The sequence below is a fragment of the Sebastes fasciatus genome, chromosome 4 (genome assembly GCF_043250625.1).
Source record: "Sebastes fasciatus isolate fSebFas1 chromosome 4, fSebFas1.pri, whole genome shotgun sequence".
NCBI lineage: Eukaryota > Metazoa > Chordata > Actinopteri > Perciformes > Sebastidae > Sebastes > Sebastes fasciatus.
In genome coordinates, this window is record NC_133798.1 from 27,424,633 (window position 1) to 27,448,039 (window position 23,407).

The 23,407-nt window shown below is 42.7% G+C and overlaps 2 protein-coding genes across 4 annotated transcripts in view; both read left to right on the top strand.

The window, feature by feature from the left end:
- Window positions 1–23,407, top strand: part of LOC141766435 (uncharacterized) — a 40,232-nt gene that overhangs the window by 12,219 nt on the left and 4,606 nt on the right. The window lies entirely within an intron of this gene.
- LOC141766433 (carbohydrate sulfotransferase 8) lies at window positions 1,385–21,914 on the top strand. 3 transcript variants are annotated; one of them, XR_012593631.1, is made up of 5 exons: window positions 1,385–1,661; window positions 9,980–10,171; window positions 18,276–18,316; window positions 19,572–20,740; window positions 20,942–21,914. XR_012593631.1 is itself a non-coding variant. In XM_074633311.1 (5 exons), exons 2-4 carry the CDS (start codon window positions 10,051–10,053, stop codon window positions 20,568–20,570), a joined length of 1,161 nt encoding a protein of 386 aa, XP_074489412.1. In that variant the 5' UTR covers window positions 1,385–1,661; window positions 9,980–10,050; the 3' UTR covers window positions 20,571–20,600; window positions 20,779–21,914. The 3 variants fall into 3 exon arrangements, 2 of the variants coding, with proteins under 2 accessions (XP_074489412.1, XP_074489410.1); XM_074633311.1 differs by having other exon boundaries at window positions 19,572–20,600; window positions 20,779–21,914; XM_074633309.1 differs by having other exon boundaries at window positions 19,572–21,914.

Below are 23,407 nucleotides of genomic sequence, written 5' to 3' on the forward strand. Positions count from 1 at the left end.
TTGAGGTGGTTCGGGCATCTAGCACGGATGCCTCCTGGGCGCCTCCCTTGGGAGGTGTTCCAGGCACGACCAGCTGGGAGGAGACCACGGGGAAGACCCAGGACTAGATGAAGAGATTATATCTCTACTCTGGCCTGGGAACGCCTCGGGATCCCCCAGTCAGAGCTGGTTAATGTGGCCCGGGAAAGGGAAGTTTGGGGTCCCCTGCTGGAGCTGTTGCCCCCGCGACCCGATCCCGGATAAGCGGTTGAAGATGGATGGATGGATGGACTTTACATAGACATGGTTGGGTGGTGTATGTATACAGGGTCTGTAAATTATGTTGTGTATGTTTGTTGCAAAGTGTCAATAAAAATATAATTAAAAAAAAGAAAAAAAAGAAATAGATAAGATCAAAAATAATCTGTATTTTTAAAAAGATATAAATTGATTAATTAAAATCACATTTGAATGCTGGAATGATAAACTCATTAAGTATAAATATTCCTAAATGCTCCACATAGTTTAGATCTTTCTTACTTTTTTGTTATTGTTTTTTTTTCTACTGGGGTTGGGGGGAGGTCCTTTGTATAAACCTGTGGCTTATTGACCTCTCCTGACACATTTCTTGTTTTTTTTCATTGACTGGATTTTGTGCAGTTTTATATATGTGCATATGTATATAAAAAAAAAAAAAAAAAAAAAAAGGTTGAAATAGATAAGATCAAAAATAATCTGGATTTTGAAAAGATATAAACCCAACCAACATGGTTATATGGGCCCCACATGGGTTATGCTGGGGGTACCTGGGTACCAAGTGGGTATGGGCCACAAATGCACATCTTATCTGGGGCCCACTTGGATCAACGAAGTAGGTCCCACATGGGCTCCCCATGTGGGCTACCCAAGTGGGTTCTAGGTTGGTCACTAATGGGAAATTAGTGTATGGGGCCAACATGGAAACTGTGGACAAACCCACTTACAACCCATATTTCAGGCCATGTAGTTCCCACATAGAATTTAAACCTGGGGCCGAGATGGGTTTTGGTTTATGTTACCCAGATTGGGCCCATATAACACCCAGTGAACTCCTGCATGAAACCCACAAGGGCAATTGACATTGGGCCATTATGGAACCCATGGACGATCCCATATAGGGCCCATTTTTCAGCCCATTTACTACCCACATGGGCCCCACATACAAATGTTGGCTGGGAATTGATTAAAATCACATTTGAATGCTGGAATGATAAACTCAGTAAGTATAAATATTCCTAAATGCTCCACATAGTAATTATGTGTAATCTCTGCTGATTAAAACATGAGATCTCTTGTGGAGGTTTTATTGTGAAGGTCTAGCAGCTGAACTTCCGGGTTCTTCCTGCTTCTCTGCCGGTAACTTGACGCCATCTTTTCATCCCGCCTCGCCCGTCCGGTCCACCGGGAACACACTCCTCTCCTCTCCGTCCTCCGCAAGTTGGGGCGTTTTCCCTCTCGGTTCTCCGCCCTCATCAGTCACCGGACAGTTAACCGGAAACAACGGGACAGAGCGCTTGTTTAGTCTCCGTTATCTGTGTTGTTGTCGGAGAGACGGAGGTCAACGGAACCGGAGAAGAAGACTTTCAGACGGACCGGTGAACTCTACCGGCAGACTCCATGCTGGTCGGCTGGACTCCACACAGGTGAGGAACCAGCTGGTGCTCTTTTCTCTCTTTATCTTCACTTTACTCTCCGGTAACATCTCACTGCTGCTTTTTATATTTATATACATTTATACCGCCAACGTTATATAGCTCTCTTTACATCTCTATATTTATAGTTCTCTTATAATTTCTTTATATCTTTATATTTATAGTTCTCTTTATATTTCTTTCTTTCTTTACATTTATAGTTCTCTTTACATGTCTTTATATCTCTATATTTATTGTTTTCTTTATATGACTTTATTTCTCTATATTTATAGTTCTCTTTATATCTCTATATTTATAATTCTCTTTATTTTTTTTATATCTCTATATTTATAGTTCTCTTATAATTTCTTTATATCTCTATATTTATAGTTCTCTTTATATTTCTTTATTTCTCTATATTTATAGTTCTCTTTATATTTCTTTATATCTCTATATTTATAGTTCTCTTTATATCTCTATATTTATAGTTATATATTTAAATTTCTTTATTTCTCTATATTTAAATTTCTTTATATCTCTACATTTATAGGTGTCTTTATAATTTCTTTATTTCTCTATTTTTATATTTCTTTCATAATTTCTTTATATCTCTATATTTATAGTTATATTTAAATTTCTTTATTTCTCTATATTTATATTTCTCTTAATATGTCTATTTCTTTATATTTATATATTTCTTAATATTTATTTATGTCTCCATTTACATCTCTATATTTATATTTTTCTTTATATTTCTTTATTTCTCTGTATTTATATTTGTCTTTATATTTATTATCCTGCTGTTGTTTTCTTGATGTTATCTAAAATCATATTTGTATGGGAACATACAGTGTTGTTGTGAAGGAGTTAAAAGTGAGTTTTGACCTGATGGTGTTTTTAATGTGGATATTTAAACTTGTGGTCTGTTATAAAGTGACTTATGTTGGTATTCACTGTCTGATTTGTAGTTTAATATCTGATTTGTAGTTTAATATCTGATTTGTAGTTTAATGTCTGATTTGTAGTTTAATGTCTGCTCGGATAGACGCTATTATTTTATATTATATTATAATATTTTTAAGAACCGGCCCCATGGGCCACCAAGTTCCTAAATTTGGTGGCTAAAGTACATTTTTAATGACCCAAATGAAAACGTATGTAAAAACAATACAGAAAAAGATATTTAAAGCTGCAGTGGGTAGAAATGGAGCAAATATGATTAAAAAAGTTATTTTTTGTAAAACGGTCTCTATATCCTGACAGTAGTGGATGAGGCAGGTAATCGGAAAAAAATCATGTTCCTCGCCGTCCTCCGCCGTCCTCCATTTACTAGAATTCACAGACTGGAGGAAAACAACCAATCAGAGCTGATCTGGAGTCTGCCGTCTCTGAGCAGCTGTCAATCACTCACACCTGATACCACCTGATACCACCTGATACCACCTGATACCAGCTGATACCAGCAACGTTATACTGTTTGCTCACCGGCCCCATCCGTCAGATATCTTCCACAGAGATAAACAAAACATTTGTTTTAGACCCATAAACATTTTTAAAATGATTTATTCACAATCATAATAAAATTCATACCTTTATTTTGTACCTTTCTAAAATCTCTGTGGATGTTTTATGTTTAAAAGTGATGCTGCGTCGCTCGCTGACAGTTAGAACATTTCAATGAAAAACAATTAAAAAGTGATTTTGTTGCTGACGCTCGCTGGCGTCACGTTCAGTTAGGACACCGTGATCTCACTGAGACCTGATAAAACCACCTACTGGGAGACCTGGTGGCCACAGAGTCACTGCTATTGGCCACAGAGTCACTGCTAGTGGCCACAGAGTCACTATAGTGGCCACAGAGTCACTATAGTAGCCACAGAGTCACTGCTATTGGCCACAGAGTCACTGCTAGTGGCCACAGAGTCACTGCTAGTGGCCACAGAGTCACTGCTAGTGGCGGCGGGCCATCAGGCCGTGGTTAACCTCCAACCCTGGTCTGACTGGTGTTGACTGCCTGATGGGACGAGTTCAACTCTACTTGTCATCAGACTGAGTTGACAGAAAGATGGATGATGTCATGATGATGTAAATACCTCACAGGTAGAGACGCTGCTGTTGTTTTCACCTGGCTGAGTGTGTGATGCTGTGTGAATATGTTTTCATGAAAATGAGACAGGGCACATCTTTATTTCAACAGGACCAGTGTTGAACCAGCAGGTATTATCTTTATTGATACGTCTGGTGATTATTATTATTATTATTATTATTATTATTATTATTATTAGTGTTTAAATACTTAGTTTATCTCCAGAAGCCTCCAGTGATGCTCTGAATGATCTGATCACTACCAGAAGAAGAACAGGCAGAAGGTAGTCAGAGAGGAGCTATGCTGCACTTTAACAGCTCATCAGCTAATATCTGTGAAGATCAGACAGATAGCAGAGGAGGACGAGGAGGAGGACGAGGAGGAGGAGGAGGAAGAGGGAGAGAAAAAAGAGGAGGAGGAAGAGAAAAAAGAGGAGGAGGAGGAGGAGGAGGAGGAGGAGAAGGAGAAGGAGGAGGAGGAGAAGGAGGAGGAGAAGGAGGAGGAGGAGGAGGAGGAGGATCATCATCTGCTGGTGGGTCTCCTCTGTCAGAGAGGAGGTGATCGAGCTGCTCTGTGATCATACTGAATTATTTCTCTCCTCGCTGCTAAAAATACCCCCCACACACACACAGATTGTACTTCTATACTTGTGAGGACCCTCAATGACATAAAACCTAGGTCCTCACCCTGAAACCAGCTCCTGATCTGTCCTCAACCTTCTCATACGAGTTAGTCGACTAATCGATGAGTTGATTTAATCAACAACATCTGTAAAACTGAGTTTCTCTCCAAACAATCACCTTAAATCTGGTGTTTACCAGGGATGAGCTCACAAGTTTATTAGAAATTAGTGATTCAGCATGAAAAAAGCATAAAAATGACAACAGAAATCTTAGTGGACCAATGGACTCTGAGGGGGCGGGGCCTATGTGGGATTAGAATAGTTAATGATTGTAAAGTGAAATCAATCACATGGGCAGTGATATTTTTAAACATCTCATAAATGGAACATTTTCTACTTATGAAGTCACATGATGCCCAAACGTTCCTGCGGCGTTGAGCAGCAAGTCACGCCCGTCACGCAGCAACGTAGTTTGTGGCTTCCTGTCTTGTAGCCTGTTGGCCTGTCGCTCGTAGTGTGAACGCAGCAGCGTTGGTGGATCTGAACTAGCAGCTCTTTATTCAGACTCTTCCTGTTCATTCGTAGGGCTGAAATAACCGTTATTTTCTTTTAATTATTTTTCTGATTGATCGTTTAGTCAATGAAAAGTCAGACAGCAGAGAAAAATATCCAGCTGATGATTGAATCCAGATCCAGGTGTGAATGAGGTCCTGGCTCGTTTGAATGTTGTATTAAATTAAAGTGTAGTGATGAATGTGTCATTTAAACCACGTTAAGGTTTTTGTTAGCTGACTTGGTACGTCCACATTGAGATGGTTGTTTATGATTTATTATTACACAGCTTTGTTGAATACTCGATTCTGATTGGTCAATCACGGCGTTCTAAGGTCTATTATTTCTTTATAGCAGACCGTTGCTATGTATAGCAGACCGTTGCTACGTATAACAGACCGTTGCTACGTTTAACAGACCGTTGTTACGTATAACAGACCGCTACTACGTATAACAGACCGTTGCTACGTATAACAGACTGTTGCTATGTTTAACAGACCGTTGCTACGTATAACAGACCTTTGCTACGTTTAACAGACCGTTGTTACGTATAACAGACCGCTACTACGTATAACAGACCGTTGCTACGTATAACAGACTGTTGCTACGTTTAACAGACCGTTGCTACGTATAACAGACCGTTGCTACGTATAGCAGACCGTTGCTACGTATAACAGACCGTTGCTACGTTTAACAGACCATTGCTACGTATAACAGACCGTTGCTATGGACACAGTTCTGATGTCAGACTCTGGAGGACCGTATTTTTGTGTCAAATTATAGATTTCTTCAGTAAGTAGCCGTGACATAAGCAGGATAATGTACAGCTAGCAGGTCATTGTAGTGAAATAAACCCCTTCAGGACGATGGACCTGAAGGGGTTTATTTCACAACAATGACCCTCTAGCTGTACATTATCCCTCACATGTGATTGGTAGTGAGGAGGAGGAGGTAAACATATACTGTACATGGAGCTCTGTTCTCTTTGAACTGAACCACTATCAGGATTAAATCACCAGAATCACCTTTAATGTGAACATCCAGAGGAAACACGATCCTCCATTCACACACCAGCATCCATGTCCAATAATCTACAGAGGCCAGTTATTTCTGGGACGGGACGCATTAATAATACATTAAAAAGAAGAGAAGAAGACCTTTCTGTCTGCCTGGTGTGAATGCTCCGGTTACAGATGGATGTTTGTAATGGCTTCCTCCATCTCCACACTAACCACACTCCAGGGACCAACATGCATCTTTTAGTGTTATGCTAATGGAGCCGAGCTTCCACACAGTAGCCTCCCATTAAAATGACAACAATAATCATGGCACGACAATTATTCAAAATAATATATAATAGAGACAACTTGGAGATGTTTTATAGCTTTTCTGTTTTCTTAGTTTTTAACGGATCACATAGGGAAATATATTGTCTTTCTTACTAAAGCACATCCAGACCATAAATACAGAAGAAGATGTGAAAGACGGACATTAGTTATGAAACCAAAACAAACCGCAGCGAGCCGAAACTAGAAAGTAGAAAACGTTGGAGTGTCTGCATGGATACGACCTGCACCCTCCCATTTAAAAACCAAAGTGGTAAACACTACACATCCAGTAAAATATGGAAACACTTTGGGTTTCACACATTGCAGGAAAAGCAGAGCTAGACATCATGGCTAAAGCTGAATGCTAACTCTGTCATGGACAGGAAACGTTATCGTATTGCAGTAACGCGCAGTCAAGCCGGCCGTCACTCTCATCCTGATTGAGAGACTTGCCTCTCATTTTAACCTCCCAGACCAGCTTCTCATGCTGATTTTAAATTTTGTTACTGTGAGGGTCCAGCAGGTTTTAGTGAATGGACAAATGTCCAAGATATCCGAATCAAACACAGGTTCCCCTCAGGGTTGTGTGTTGTCACCCCTCCTATTTATCATGTACATCGACAGCTGCAGATCTTCTCAAGAGAACAGGCTTCTTGTTAAGTTTTCTGATGACACTGTCCTGTTATCTTTACTTCAAGGCTCAGAGTCTGATCATGGTCCAGCATTACTTGAGTTTGTTAGATGGTGCGATGATAATGATTTCTCAATGATCATTGACTTCAGACACAAGACTGAAAACAAAGCTAGTATCATACACGGCGAAGATGTTCAGATTGTGGAGTCATATAGTTATCTTGGAACTGTGTTGGATTGTAAACTTAAGTTTCATATTAATACAGAGTCTATCGTCAAACGAGGTCAACACTACAGAGAATCTATTCATTGAGGAAGCTGAACTCTTTTAATGTCAGCGAGAGGATCTTTTATCGAAAGTCTAAATGAAGTGGCTTAACCATTAAGGACAAGAACAGCCTGTATAGCATTGTTAAGGTTTGGCCAAGATTACTGGAGTCCAACAAAGAGACTTGTGTTCCCTCTGGGAGGATCAGGTGGTAAAGAAGGCTAAAAATATTATCAGCCAACTTCTTCATGTTCTGTCTCCTGAATTCTCATTGATGCCTTCGGGACGCCGTTATCAGGCACCTCTGAGGAGAACTAACCATTTACTCCAACCCTTTTATTCCTTCTGCTATCAGGTTATTAAACTCAGACGGTAGTCATTTCATGTGAGATTTTTATTGACAGTTCCCTTACATGATAAGTCATGTAACAATGTCTACGTATTATCTATTTGTTTTCTCTTATCTATTTTATTGCTATTATATTTGATTAACTTATCTGCAGTCCTTTACCGACCTCTGTTTGTCAGTTCTACTGGTCTGTGATTGACATAACATTTTGAATGGTTGTCTGGATGTTGTCTGTGTGTGTTTGTGGGGTAAGCTGTAAATTGAATTGCCCTTCTTGGGATCAATAAAGTTGTCTGTCTCTGAATCATATCCGTGGTCAAATGAGCCGACGCTACAACTGTAGAGCACCCATATACTGACATTTACAGACGTAGGCAAAATCGTTGGTACCCTTCCGTTAAAGAAAGAAAAACCCACAATGGTCACTGAAATAACTTGAAACTGACAAAAGCCTCACAATAACTAACTTCCTGTTGTTGGTACAACACCTGCATGCACCTCCTCTGACTCTGGTTCTCCTCTGAGATCCTCCGGAGCACCTTCATTCACAGTGAGCAGCAGGATCAGGATCTCACCGGGTCAAACCTATTTCCTGTTGACCTTTGATTTGTCAGGGTCTCAGCTGGGTGGAGGACTCTGATCTGATGGAGGCTCAGAGTCCGGCGGCGGCGGATTAACATGACAGATGGAGACCTCACTGAGAGATCAATATGTGTCGCCTGATAACCTGCAGACAAACAGCATCCATCACTGCTCCATCCTCCACCTCCCTCCTCCTCCACCTCCCTTGTCACCACTCCATCATCCATCCTCCACCTCACTCATCCTCCACCTCCTCCATCATAATAATAATAATAATCTTTCCCTAAACAGTAGGTTTCCTCACACTTTGTTGGGCTCCTGACACGTTCATGCTCGGGCCCTAATAATAATAATAATAATAATAATAATAATAATAATAATAATAAACCATCAGCGAGAGTCAGACTAGATTGAGCTGCTCTGGACCAGCATATTCAACCTGTGTTGACCTCAGCAACCGACCTGATGATGATAGTAATAAACCCAGAGAGACGTGGAGTTTTCATTTGATCCTCTGAATGAAGGATTAGTGGACTGAGGCCACGGTGGAGAGACTACGGAGCCTTTATTGTGCTTATCAACTCATCCCATTTACAGATTACATTCATGCTACTTGTAATACTAGTATAGTATGAGGTTGTACTACTAGTATAGTATGAGGTTGTACTACTAGTATAGTATGAGGTAGTACTACTAGTATAGTATGAGGTAGTACTACTAGTATAGTATGAGGTTGTACTACTAGTATAGTATGAGGTTGTACTACTAGTATAGTATGAGGTTGTACTACTAGTATAGTATGAGGTTGTACTACTAGTATAGTATGAGGTTGTACTACTAGTATAGTATGAGGTTGTACTACTAGTATAGTATGAGGTTGTACTACTAGTATAGTATGAGGTAGTACTACTAGTATAGTATGAGGTAGTACTACTAGTATAGTATGAGGTTTAGAGTACAGCCTTTGTTTGTTGTGTTTGTTCTCATGATGGCTTCTTCCAGAGTCTTCATCACTCCTCTGAGCTGCTGCTTCACTAGTTCAGCCTGCAGTGTGTGCGCGTGTGTGTGTGTGTGTAGGTTATCGCTATAGCGACTATAGAGACACACCTGCTGAGGGAAGCTGTTTGACTCCAGAGAAACAGATGTTCCTGCTCGGCCTCATGGGAAACAGGAAGTGTTCAGTCAGCAGATTGTTGAACAGTAAACACAGGCGCGCGCACACACATACACATACACACACACACACACACACACACACACACACACACACACACACACAGTGACGGCGCCCTCTAGTGGAGGAGTAGATCTGACTGGTCGGGAGCACATGGGAGGCTTTACAGCTGCTAAATCACAGATTGCATCCACAGGGCTCTCAACATGGCGACGGCTCACAGCTAACAGTGTTGACCTGGGGGAACCGAAGGGTGGGCGCTACGTTTCCATGACGGCGCTGTTATCAGGACGGCGTTATCAGCTGTAACCGCCGTATGAGAGCAGTGCAGAGCGGCGGCCGTGAGCTGACTAGTGGGGCACGCTCACATGCACTAACATGCACAGAGAAGCTGTGTTTCCAACACACACACACACACAGAGGGAGAGAGACTTCAGTGTGATGTCAGAGGTCACAGTTCATGTATGTTTATAATGAATGTTTTTAACCAGTAACAGACAGATGATGTGATCCTGCTGATCACAGGTCAGATACAGATACTGGTCTCTGTGACAGTTGGTCTGTGGTGGTCTCATCTCCCTTCACACAGTGGGAACCTTTAGATGCTAACAGATGTTGGTGGTGAACCTGAATGTGACAGCTGTCAGTGTAACAGTGCATAACGTCCATGTGTCCAGTCTGAAGGACTTGTCTTAATGTGGACCAGGTCTGACCTGCCCCCCCTCTGTGTCCTCAGGCTGTGCAGCGGTGGCTGATCTGGGACCAGCCTGGTGGACTCTAGGCTGCAGGACTCTGCTGTCTGTGGTCATGAAGCTGGTCTGCCCTCTGTACCGCCCCCTGTGGTTCCTCATGCTGCTGGGAGCCGGATCTCTGCTGCTGCTGGTCCACCTCCAGGACCTGACCGAGATGGTCCTGCAACAGAACCCAGGTCAGTGTTCTGTGTCTCTCTCAGATCAGCTGGCTCAACAAGGTTTACTAACAGTCTACATGTCACACCACGACTCACAAACATCCTCCTCCTCCTGCTCCTTCTATTTCTTCTTTGTGGTGTCTACAGCCCTTTTCATTTATCGGTCTTTCTTTCTTGTGTGATTGTCTCAGTTTTGTCCTCTCTCATTCAGTGTTGTGTAACTGGTGATCAGTTCTACACTCAGGCTGTGATCACTCTTCTTCATAACTTCATCACTGAAACGTGAAACACATGTTGATATCATTAATTCTGACTTCCTCTTCCCCAGGATATCATTATCTGTGGAGTCCATCCACAATAAATGTCCATAAAGCCACTTAGAAATCAGAGACAACAGAATCATCCTGGTTCTACCGGAGGTGTCACTGAGTTACATTGTGATGTGTTCAGGCTCTATATATCATATAAAATAGATATTAGAGAGGGAATTATGAGCTGTTTAACTTCCTAACAAAAAACAATTTGCTAACAGTAATAAAGGAATGGATGTTGGAGTACATGAAATTTATTGTTTTACTTTGATGTTTTACCGGGGTATTGAATCGACCACTAAGGTTATGGTATCGTGACATTCCTTATAAGGCCTTTGTATTTATATATATTTTTATCTCTCAGGGCATATGGCACAAAGGAAGTGCATCAACTAGAGTTGGCTGGATTTCCAGTTTTGCTGGTCCGGCATGGTCTGGTCCGGTGTACGAGCTTAAACCAGTTTGATTTAATGCTGAAACAGCTGAAACAGCATTTGTTCGTAACGTTAGCAAGTGTCCAACAGACCGTGTGTGTGTGGGGTTGTCGGTGGCGTCATAGCTGTGAATGTAGCTGTAGCAGACAGTGTGTGTACAGTTTATTTGTTGTAGGATAAATGCTATGAGGCTACAACTCCTCAACTCAAGACCCATGGATGTATTAAAAGAACTGGATCCAGCGTTGGAGGCGGGTCCCCGGTCATTCCTATGAGAGTTGCTCATTGGCGCATGAAGCCTAAATGGCTCGACTTCCGTCTGGAAAAGTACCTTGGCGGAGTAGCGTCCGAGATGATTGGCGGAGTAGCGTCCGCTCGGTCACATGACTTGGTCACGGGGTCTTAATGTCATGCCGTCGTCACGGCTTGTGCTCCAGCCTCGGTCTGGGTCTCACTCACATGGAAGGGAAATAACTCTAGATTCAGCTATTAATGCGTTTTACAACTTTAAAAACTTAATTTTTTAAAATAAGGACTATTAGAGTGTTCATACTGGGAAGTTGATTAACCTCTTTCCCAATGTAAGTTTATGGGAAAAAGCCTTTTTGGGCCCAATGTATCACGTGACGGACACAGAAGTTGCAGTACCGCCGTTTGGCCACTACGAAAGTCGGGATCGACGACCGGCGCACTTCCTTTGGGCTTGTCAAGACCGAGCCAACTTCCTGTATCTGTAACACCGGCTCAGACTCTCTTAAGGTGGGCTGTTAAGGTGGACCAGCTGTTCTCCTCAAAGTGACGAGCCTCTCCTCTGAGTTTTGCTCAGCTTTTTTTGCTATTTTTTAATAGTTCTTTTAACTGATAGAATTAATCGGTTAAGATTCTTGATTTTGGTTAACGGTTAATTCTCAACATCCCCTACATGCAAACATTAGCAAACCATCAGTAAACACAGAGTCCAGCTGAGACTGATGAATGTCTTCAGTCTGCAGGTATCTGGTCATAAATGCAAAGTGTTGGACACATTAACATGTTGAAGGACATCCAGAGTTCAGTTCATCTTGAATGATGAAGCACATTCCCTACAATAGTTGTTGAGATGTTTCAGTCTGCAGACAGATTCTGGTTTGATATCCAGAACTAATGATGAAGGCCTCAGACTTCATTAAGGTGTCACTGTGGAGGAGAGAGACGGTGATCCTGAAGTATTGATCAGATAATGAACCGATCAGAGACGATGAACACCGTTGTAACTAAACCAGCAGCAGCTCACACAGTATTTCTGTTCTCTGACACTTCTGTTACTTTTAAAACACGACCAAAGAGTTTAGAAGTAAAGAGGTGAAACTCTGCTGCTTTTCTGATAACAGCCGCTACATCTGCCGCCATTTTGGACTGAAAACACCAATGAGTCTGTGTCCATGTACCATTATAGATTATATATTATTATTCTATAATGTATTCAGTGTTGTATTTCTAGTTTAAATGTGTTGCCAGTGTTGCCTCAGAGAACATCATATGTAAATCTATTTAGTTGAGCTGAGGAGCAGCATTGTGTCTGCTCATTAAATCCTCTGTGAGCTCCTCTCTGAGCTCCAGATTATATATATACAGTGTACATATATATATATATATATATATATTTCCTCCCTTCAGTGACTTAATGTCATGTGAAAGTTTGGCTGCGGAGTGATGACGTGTGATGTTCGGCCTATTTCAGTCCAAACAACAACATGTCACAGCACGCCGGTGCCGCGCTTCAACAGTGCACTTTAATTAAGGTTCTCCTGGGTGGGGGGGGGTTCTGCTTTAACAATGTGTAACGAAGTGACTGTAAATACTGCACAAATGGGTTTTGTATTAATTAATCTCTTTGTACTCATTTTGCATCTTTGGTGGTTTTGTGTCTCTTTGCAGTTGTGTTACGTCTCTGCAGTCCTTTTCTGTCTCTTCGGTTCTTTTGCGCTTCTTTGCAGAAGAACCAAAAGAGACACAAAAGGGCTAAGAGACTCATAAGAGTCTTTTAGCCCTTTTGTGTCTCTTTTTCCCTTTGTGTCTCTTTGTGGTTATTTTGCATCCTTGTGGTCAATTTCTGTCTGTTTGCAGCCAATTTTTGTCTTTGTAGTTGTTTTGCGTCTCTTGTAGTCGTTTTGGGTGTTTTTGTACTCTACTGTCATGATGTAGTAAACACTTTATCACAGTACCATGAACGGTATAGCAGTACACTACCATTACCTCGTACTGTTAGCCAGCGGTGAGACTAAAATGACAGAAGTCATGTGTGTTGCGTTGCGTTGCGTGGCGTTGCGTGGCGTTGCGTGGCGTTGCGTTGCGTTGCCTTGCGTTGCGTTGCCTTGCCTTGCGCTGCGTTGGGTTGTGTTGTGTTGTGTTGTGACTCGTGTACAAACGTTAAGAGAACATGACGTTAAAACATTTTGTTAACTTGAGCTTCATTCGTTCACTCTGTGGCTGGTTCTCATCATGTGATCAGCTGGTAATAGAGGAAATCTGAGTGTGTTCACGTGTCTGAATTATACAGCACAGATCTGAACAGCTAAAAAGGTAACCATGGCAACTATGAATTCACATTGAAGGAAAAGAAGCTCTAAAACAGCACAATGACATTAATACACGAGTCCAAAGAGTTTCAGAACAGAGAATCCAGAGATGAGACCCTAACACAGCAGTTATCTTTATTACCCTTTATTTGAATATAGGTAGAGCAGTTTATATCTTTATATTCTCTTTACTGGAGCAGGTGGTGTCTGCTTTCACACATCAACATCTGGAGACAGATGTGTAAACGATGTGTCGCAGTGTAATAGAGATGATCTGCAGCTGAGATGATGAAGAGGAAATTAAATATAAGAAGTAATCTTTTAACATTGTCTCTATTTTCATAAGAAATAATTAGAGTTGAGTTTGATTTCCACCGGAGCCATCATCATCTTTCTGATGTTTAATAATGATGGGATATCACAGCTGCAAACTCTTCTTCTTCTTTTTCTCCTTCTTCTTCTTCTCCTTCTTCTCCTTCTTCTCCTTCTTCTTCTTCTTCTTCTATCTGTCAATTCATCGATTAGTAGTTTGGTCGATAAAACATCAGAAACTGAAAAGAGGACGTCTTCATATATCTTGTTTGTCCAAAACCCCCAAATATTCAGATTTTATTAGTACATATATATATACAGTATGCTATGTACAGTATAACAGACCGTTGCTACGTATAACAGACTGTTGCTATGTGATAATGTACAGCTAGCGGGTCATTGTAGTGAATTAAACTACAGTCAGACCCTCTGTGTCCTCCAGCAGCTCGTTGGTCATCTCATAATACAATATTCATATAAAGGGATGCTGACATCATGTTATTGTGTGACTGATCACACACTGTTACCTTTGTGTGTGTAGAGCCAACCCCCCCTCACACACACACACACACACACACACACACACACACACACACACACACACACACACACACACACACACACACACACACACACACACACACACACATACATACACACACATACACTCACAGCACTTCTTCTTCTTCTGCTGCTGCTGACTCCCACTTCCTGCTCTGAGCTGCATGCTAACTAACTGTGTGGACAATACGAGTCAGTGTGTCCTCAGTCAGTCCACATTATCTTCATCATCATCATCACCCACTCAGCGGAGAGTCACTCAGAGCAATGATCAGCAACTTCACTGATTTCACTCATTTGAGAGACTAAACTACAGATTATTTCTGTAATTGATGTCAAACTCTTAGTGAGGATTTTCTCTCTTTTATTTCACAGTGAACTGAAGAGTTTTGTGTTTTTGACACATGGAGACGTAACATTGAACTTTATCTGCATTTTCACTGTTTTCTGACATTTCATAGACAAAACTATTATTCAGCTATCAATAATATAAATAATGATTAGTTGCAGCCCTATTTTAGTCTCTAAAATAATGAATGAATGAGGTGTTTTCTTAGATAAGTTTGAGTTTGATCATTTACATTTGATATAATATGTTGGGAGTTACTCTGGAATGTGGTGCGACACTCAGTAAAACAATGATTCTATACACCCTTTTAGTTTTGCCATCATGATGACGTCACTGTGTTAGCTGGAGGCTAAAAATGTCATCTCGCTGTGTTGTTGGGTGCCAGAATCCAGATATCACATACATTTGAGATGACAAACTGTGATTCGAGGCTCTAGCGAGCTACAATATAACACAATATAACAAACTATTAAACTATCAGAGACAGAAAAACCCTGATCCACTTTAGTTCTGGTTCATATTCACACTGACTTAACGCATCTGTGTAACCTCCATCAGAGAGAAGACTGGCTGTTTCTATAGAGCTATTATTAATAGATATACACACAGTGTGTTGAGATGATGTGTTTCCAACTGATCTCAGGTCAGTAATTCTCAGTATTAGTACATCCTCTCCTGCTGCCGTCGGCTCAATAAACAGCTTCCTGCAGCTTTTATTGTCTCGTTCTATCTATATCTGTTAATGTGACCTCATGTTTGCAAAGCCTCATGGGAACCAGGTGATAAATCCAGGTGTATTTTTAGAGGCTTACCTCACTGCTGCGCTGGGGCTGTAACGCTATCCTCCTCCTATTCTTCTTCTTCTTCTTCTTCTTCATGACGTTCCTCCAGATGTGTGAATCTCTCAATAATGTCCTCTAATTAGAGAAGAGGATCTATATGAGACATGCAGTACTCCCAGTACTCCCAGTACTCGTACTACTCTCCGTACTTCCAGTACTCTCTGTACTCTCAGTACTTTCATTACTGACAATACAATTTTTTACTGAGTGGAGCCTGAAGGCATCATAGGTTTATGACCACAGAGATCATCTGTGTGAACTCGCCGTGGAGATACAAGGTCCCAATGTGACAGTGATGATGGCGCTATCATTAGCGCGCTACAGTCCCAGGTCACCGTCGCCTCAGCTGTGCTGCAGTAGCAGGTGCTGAGCTCGGCATATCTGAGGCATGCTGGGTAATTAATTAGAGTCTGGGGGGAGCTGGCAGGGTCAGAGGTCAGTAAACACACCTGTACAGACTCAGCTGCTGTTAGCAGGAGGAGGAATGAATGTGATGATCAAACAGCTTCATCAGATATTACAGCACTACTACAGCTGTTCCCAATAAACTGTTCCAATCAGCTGTTCTTCGTCCACTGCGGCTAGCGCTTTCAACGCGGGCGACAGGAATAAATAGAAATAGGGCGTCCTGCACGGCAACGCCGTGAACAGCGGTCTCCTGGTTGAAAGTCTTGTGTTTGATGACACATCCACCTCCCCTCCCTCCGCCCTGAACGTGACCATCTGAACAGACACAAATATCCAAACATTAATTAACTCATTTATTTATTTGATTTATTTTATACGTGTAACAAATGAGTAAAAAAACAAGACTAACATATCACATGAACAGTAAACACGTAGCAAGCTCTCAATATATACATTCTCATAAACAACATAAAGAAATATTAAATATGTGCTCATTTTCTGTAGCACGGTGGAATTAGCAAGGTAGCTAGCCAACTAGCCGGTCGCTAAATGAGTAAAATTTAACAACTTAATGCTTCATCCACACACTCTTGTCACAGCGTAGGAAAGCACAGTGCTATCGCCAGATGAGGGACAACTTTGTTCACCTCATTTTCTGTGTTTCATGACGGCATGGTGGAATTAGCAAGCTAAGCTAGCTAGGTAAACAGCCGTCCGACCAGCGGGCTGGCGGCCAGCGGCAGCGCTGTAAAGATAAATTGAAGGCGTATAAATCTTTGGATGCCTATAGTTAACTATCCTTCAGTAAAGTCAGTCAAAAAGAGAGTTGTACAATATCGGCGGAGCGTTTCAGAAATGGAGAGAAAGGGTTGTTTACTCTCCATCTCTGAAACGTTTCTCCGATATTGTAGCTCGCTAGATCCTCGAATCACAGTTTGTCATCTCAAATGTGTGATATCTGTATTCTGGCACCCAACAACACAGCAAGATGACATTTTAGATGTGTAACTTTATCCCACTGCTAGTGTTACCCTCCAGTCTTTCCTTTGTTTAGCCTCCAGCTGACACTGTGATGTCATCATGACGTCAACACTAGAAGGGTCTATATCCTGCACTGTTTACTGTGCTCATGGCTCTGTTGTGCAGCATGTTACCCCACACTTAATTAAAGTAATCAATGGTGATATTGATCAGCCCTATCAATGTCTTGGTGGAGTCAGTGGTGTTTTCTTCAGCAGCTCAGAGAGCTGACAGACTCAGGATCAGTTACATGTTTGAGTTGCGTTGCATTGTGTTGTGCACACGGTGAGGTGCAGTCTGGGTAATAAATAACCAGGAGGAGCAGGACACTGCTAACCTTCAGAGTCAGGAGGCTGCTGAGAGGCCATCTGGAGCTGAGTTTGTTACTGCGTGTGTGTGTGTAGTTAAGACTCAGTGATGCCAGGGTTATTTAGAGCATCGTTTGCCTCCTGTTGAGTCTTGTCAACAGTGTGTTCAGCTTCGTCTGTTCACAGAAACTCACTCACATAACAGGAAGAGGTTTCTTTCACTTCACATGTGACCTTACGCCAAATTTACACCAGCTCGCTGCAATAACTATAATTTTCTGATTTCGGGAGGCGTGTTACAGACAGTAACATCCAGTAACGTCCAGTAACACCCAGTAACAGACTGTAACATCCAGTAACACCCAGTAACATCCAGTAACATCCAGTACCAGACGTTCCTCTGTGAGCAGCACCGTCTCTCCTGCTGCCTTCAGTTCAGCTCCACTGCAGAAACCTGCAAGACGACGCTCAGCAGATAAAAACCCTCGACATTCACACCAGCGTCTTACAGTGCCTTGCTCATCTGCTGCCTGACAGTCCTCCTCTCAGGACCCGGTGGCTGTTAGCTTAGAGCTAACTGCACCTTCATCTGTCTGATTAGAGGAGGATAAATATGCATAACTTCTAATCTCAGAATAAAAGTCTGCATCTATTCTGCTGATTGATTCGTTTCAGTCATATTGTTGATCAAATATTTGTTAATTCAACCTTCAGTGTTTCTGTTTTTTTGTTCTTTTAAATCTGTTGGTGGGACAGAACGAGGCATTTAAAGACGTCACTTTGGACATTTTACAGACTAACCCACTAATCTGGATTAACTGAAAATGAATCAATAGGTCACCTGATAATAAGAGTTAAAGTTCTCTCTCTTTGAGTTCTTGATACATTTTTGTTTTTTCAAAAGCCAGAAATCTGAAAAAACATCTGCTGATGTAATCGATTGATAACTATTGATTAGCATATTACTGTGTGATCCCACTGTTTATCTCCAGACCATAATAATCCTGTGTTGTCTGCAGGTGTGAACTCGCTGGAGGCTCCCAGGTGGCCCGTTGAGAAGGTGAGCAACACAACACAGACACAGAGACACCTGCTGGACACCAGCAGCATTACAACCAGAGTTTAACTGATCCCAGACCAGTTTACTGAGATCCTGGTTAGAATAAAACAGAGCCACCTGCTGAGAGGAAACCTTTTATTAACCACAGATTACATACGGGTTATTATATTTTCATTTATTGTGAAAATGTATTTATTAGAATCAAATATCAGTTTAAAATCAGAAGAGTTCATATGATGCACGTCCTGTTTATTCAGTATTCATGTGTGTGTGTACTGTAGAGAAGGATAGATGGGCTGTTTCATGAGTTATTAAAAACATTATTATTTACATCATGAATAGAAATGACTTAATCCATCTGCAGCTGTTCACAGGAAACTGTGTAAAAGTCTTGTGTTTAAAGTAGGGCTGTTAATCAATTAAAACATTTAATCACGCTTAGTCACACATTTTTTATCTGTTCCAAATGTACCTTAAAGGGAGATTTGTCAAGTATTTAATACTCTTATCAACATGGGAGTGGATAAATATGATGCTTTATGCAAATGTATGTATATATTTATTATTGTAAATCAATTAACAACACAAAACAATGACAAATATTGTCCAGAAACCCTCACAGGTACTGCATTTAGCATAGAAAATATGCTCAAATCATAACATGGCAAATAAGAGGCGTTTATTTTGCACATAGTTGCTTCTAGTCTCACAAACGGCGCTGCCTGCCACAGTATCATAAAGCCTGATTCATGCTTGCCGCATGCGCATGAGTCTGTACGGCTAAAGTGACATCACACCATCAGACGCGGCCCTTTGCTTTGGTTCCGTGCGGTAGATTTTCGTCTGTCAACGCACATCCAACATTTTCTAATAGGTGGAGAAAACGGAGAACTTTAAGGAGCTTTGAGAATGTCGGAGAAACCCGCACGGAGTATAAAATATCCAAACGTTTCCTCGTCACGATTCGGTTGTGGTTGGTACCGATGGATTCATCAGGTTTTTCTAGTTTCATATGATACCAGTATCTTCACTCTAACTTTAAAACTGAGCCGCTACAACCTAAAAATCACAAGTTGTGTTAATGTGTTAAAGAAATTAGTTGCGCCTTATTATCACGTTGTCTTTGACAGCCCTGTGTGTGTGTGTGTGTGTGTGTGTGTGTGTGTGTGTGTGTGTGTGTGTGTGTGTGTGTGTGTGTGTGTGTGTGTGTGTGTGTGTGTGTGTGTGTGTGTGTGTGCGTATGTGTGTGTTGTAGGATGACGACGTTGTGACCGGTCAGACTCTGGTGAAGCTGAAGGACTCTGAGTCTCTGTTGGTTCTGGAGGACGCCGTCGGCTCCAAACCGCCGGTCACCAAACGCCACAGGAAGCTGCTCCTGAAGAACCCTGCCGGTGGCGAGGAGGAACTACATCTGCAGCAGCAGCTGGCGGAGACGCTGGCGTCCCGGCGCCGACTGCTGACCGACGTCTGTGCCAAATACCGGCCGGGCGTCACGGAGCAGCTGGTCTCGCGGCGGCAGTTGTCCCGGGTTTTCGTGGAGGACCGGTCCAGGCTACTCTACTGCGAGGTGCCCAAAGCCGGCTGCTCCAACTGGAAGCGGGTGCTGATGGTGTTGGGAGGCAGCGCCACCTCCACACGAGACATTCCTCACGACGCGGCGCATTACGGCAACCACCTGCGGCGGCTGGAGAGCTACGACCGCACCGGCACCGCCGAGAGACTCCGGTCCTACACCAAAGTCCTGTTCGTCAGGGAGCCTTTTGAGCGTCTGGTGTCGGCGTTTCGGGACAAGTTCGAGAGTCCGAACTCGTACTACCACCCGGTCTTCGGACGCCCCATCATCTCCAGATACCGCGCCAACGCCACACACACCGCCCTGCGCACTGGCGCCGGCGTCACCTTCAGGGAGTTCGTCCAGTACCTGCTGGACGTGCGCCGGCCGGTGGGGATGGACATCCACTGGGAGCCCATCAGCCAGCTGTGTAACCCCTGCCTCCTCAGGTACAACTTCATCGGCAAGTTCGAGAGCCTGAAGGAAGAAGCCAACTTCCTGCTGCAGAACATCGGAGCGCCGAGGAACCTCACGTTCCCGGACTTCAAGGACCGGAACCCACGAGCCGAGAGGACTTCCTCCAGGATCACCCAGAGCTACTTCTCACAGCTCAACGCCACCGAGAGGCAGAAGGCATTCGACTTCTACTACATGGACTACCTGATGTTCAACTACCCCAAACCCTTCACAGACCTGCACTGAGTCCAGGACCAGGACCAGGGAGGGCACTGAGTCCAGGAGCAGGACCAGGGGGGCACTGAGTCCAGGAGCAGGACCAGGGGGGCACTGAGTCCAGGAGCAGGACCAGAGAGGGTACTGAGTCCAGGAGCAGGACCAGGGAGGGTACTGAGTCCAGGAGCAGGACCAGGGGGGCACTGAATCCAGGAGCAGGACCAGGGAGGGTACTCAGTCCAGGAGCAGGACCAGGGGGGCACTGAGTCCAGGAGCAGGACCAGGGAGGGCACTGAGTCCAGGAACAGGACCAGGGGGGGCACTGAGGCCAGGAGCAGGACCAGGGAGGGTACTGAGTCCAGGAGCAGGACCAGGGGGGCACTGAGTCCAGGACCAGGGAGGGCACTGAGTCCAGGACCGGGGGGGGGCACTGAGTCCAGGACCAGGAAGGGGGTCTGAAGCTAAAGGCTTAACAGAGCAGAACTCCCTCATGTTTCTGGTTTCAGGACTACAGAAGAACTACTGGTCCTGTTGGACCTTGTCTGATTATGGGTCTTATGGTGGGCCGAGGAAGAACCTGATCAGGTCTAGGAGCTGATCTGGATCACGGGGCAGATACACTAATTATTGGCAGAGGTCTGCCCTTCTAGATTTCTTTTTCTATATCGACCTTCGTTCTTTATTCTTCAGGAAATTATGAATTACTTTAGTTTCAGAGAACGAATCAGAACTCTGATGGAGGAGCTGGTGTTGGTTAATACGACCTTTTGACCTTTAGTTTAGTCGTACAGCTGAATGACTTCTGTGAAGTTAGTTTTACCTTCATTTCTCTGAGACGTCGTCCACATTAAGACGTCTGTCCGTCCACAGAGACAGGTACAGCTCTTCTTCTTCTTCTCCTCTTTCCAGGTAAATCATGATCAGGTGAGACCGATGACATCATCAGGTGAGACCGATGACATCATGTTTCCTCTCAAACTAACAGAGTTTAACATTTAAACTCTGGATGCTGCAGACAGTTTAAATAAAACCTGTTTCAAATCAGAGCATCTCCATGACGTAGATGATGATGTAGATGATGACGTAGACCATGACGTAGACCATGACTTAGATGATGACGTAGACGATGACGTAGACGAAGACATAGACAATGACGTAGACGGTGACATAGACGGTTACGTAGACGATGACGTGTCACCAGACTAAACAGACTAAAGAGACTTTATGAGATGAAGATGAAGACGACATTGGAGCCTTAACACTGCCATATTTCACTTGCTGCATTACACTGGTTGATGTGAATCATAATAATAATCATAATAATAATAATAATAATAATAATAATAATAAATGTGTGAGCTTTTTATCTAGAAACTGAGACGTGGTGGTTTTTATTCAGAAAAACATGAAGACACATCCTGAGGTTCAGGTTCAGTGATGATCACTGAGCAGTGTTTTAATGAAGAACAGATATCCTCCTTCCTCCTCCTCCTCCTCCTCCTCTCCTTCTCCTCCTCCCTCCTCCCTCCTCCTCCTCCTCTCTTCCTCCTCCCTGCTCCTCCTCCTTCCCTCCTCCTCCTCCTCCTCTCTTCCTCCTCCCTGCTCCTCCTCCTTCCGTCCTCCTCCTCCTCCTCTTTTTTTTCTCCCTCCTTCTCCTCCTCCTCCTCCTCCTCTTTTCTTTCTCCCTCCTCCTCCTCCTCCTCCTCCTCCTCCTCCTCCTCATCCTCATCTCTTCCTCTCTTCCTCCTCCCTCCTCCTTCTCCTCCTCCCCTCTGGCAGGTTTAGGAGATATTTAAATGTTTAAATCGTTCGTCTTTCTGCCGGCTCCTTTAATTAGAGACACAATCAACTAGGTGCTGCCTGAGGCTGTGTGTGTGTGTGCGTGTGTGTGTGTGTGTGTGTGTGTGTGTGTGTGTGTGTGTGTGTGTGTGTGCGTGGTTCAGGGTGTCTCACTTACACACACATTATTTTCAGCCCGTTTTATTCCAGGCCTTCACATGGAAACCCCTTGTCGTGACAGCGTCTTTGACCTATGACTTTTTTAAAGGGAACATCAGATGAACTCACATCTCTCTCTACACTCTGATGACCTTCGCCGCTCTGACAGCAGCTCTACAGAGGAACGCACTCGTCACACAGGAGAGAACCTTTAACCTGACCTCTAGAGATCACTAAATCTTTAATGACATGATGCCATTGCTGTTTCTTATGAATTATTCTCCGTATAATAACTGCCAGGAGAACAACAGTCTGGGATGTGTCAGTGATTAGCACCAACATTGATTTAGATGCAGTGATGCCCCCCTAGAGGACACCAGGAGAACAGCAGGTATCTGCCCCAAACAAAATAATAAAAACAAAATAAATAAACAATAAACAATACCAATGTTATAAACACTTTTAATATTTTAATTCATGTTTATTTCTGACACACAGTGCTGAGCTGCATCTCAAATTAACATTCAGGTTCCCAGCTTTCAGATGACGTACACCACTTCTATGTGACATCTACTGTTGACCTGCTATCTCCCCCTAAACACCCCCTGTACCCCCATAAAAAAAACACTAAAACAGGTCTATTGAGGGTTAAAACATTTAACTACAGACAGTTCAATTCAATTCAATTCAATTCAATTCAATTTATTGGCATGATTGTCAGGTGAACAATATTGCCAAAGCCTCAATTCAATAATAAATAAAAATAATAAAAAAAAGAACAAAATAAAAACAAAAACATATATATATACATATATACAATTCATTAAGCAAATTACAATATATAGATATTTAAAAAGAACATGCATATAAATGGAAGAAAGCAATAAAGAAGTAATTAATGTTTGTTGTGTCAATAAAACAAATACAAA

Coding starts and splice junctions, on each gene's coding strand:
- LOC141766433 (XM_074633309.1), top strand. CDS start 10,051: ATGAAGCTGGTCTGCCCTCTGTACCGCCCCCTGTGGTTCCTCATGCTG. Junction 10,172..18,275: donor GGTCCTGCAACAGAACCCAG/GTCAGTGTTCTG, acceptor TGTTGTCTGCAG/GTGTGAACTCGCTGGAGGCT. Junction 18,317..19,571: donor CCAGGTGGCCCGTTGAGAAG/GTGAGCAACACA, acceptor TGTGTGTTGTAG/GATGACGACGTTGTGACCGG.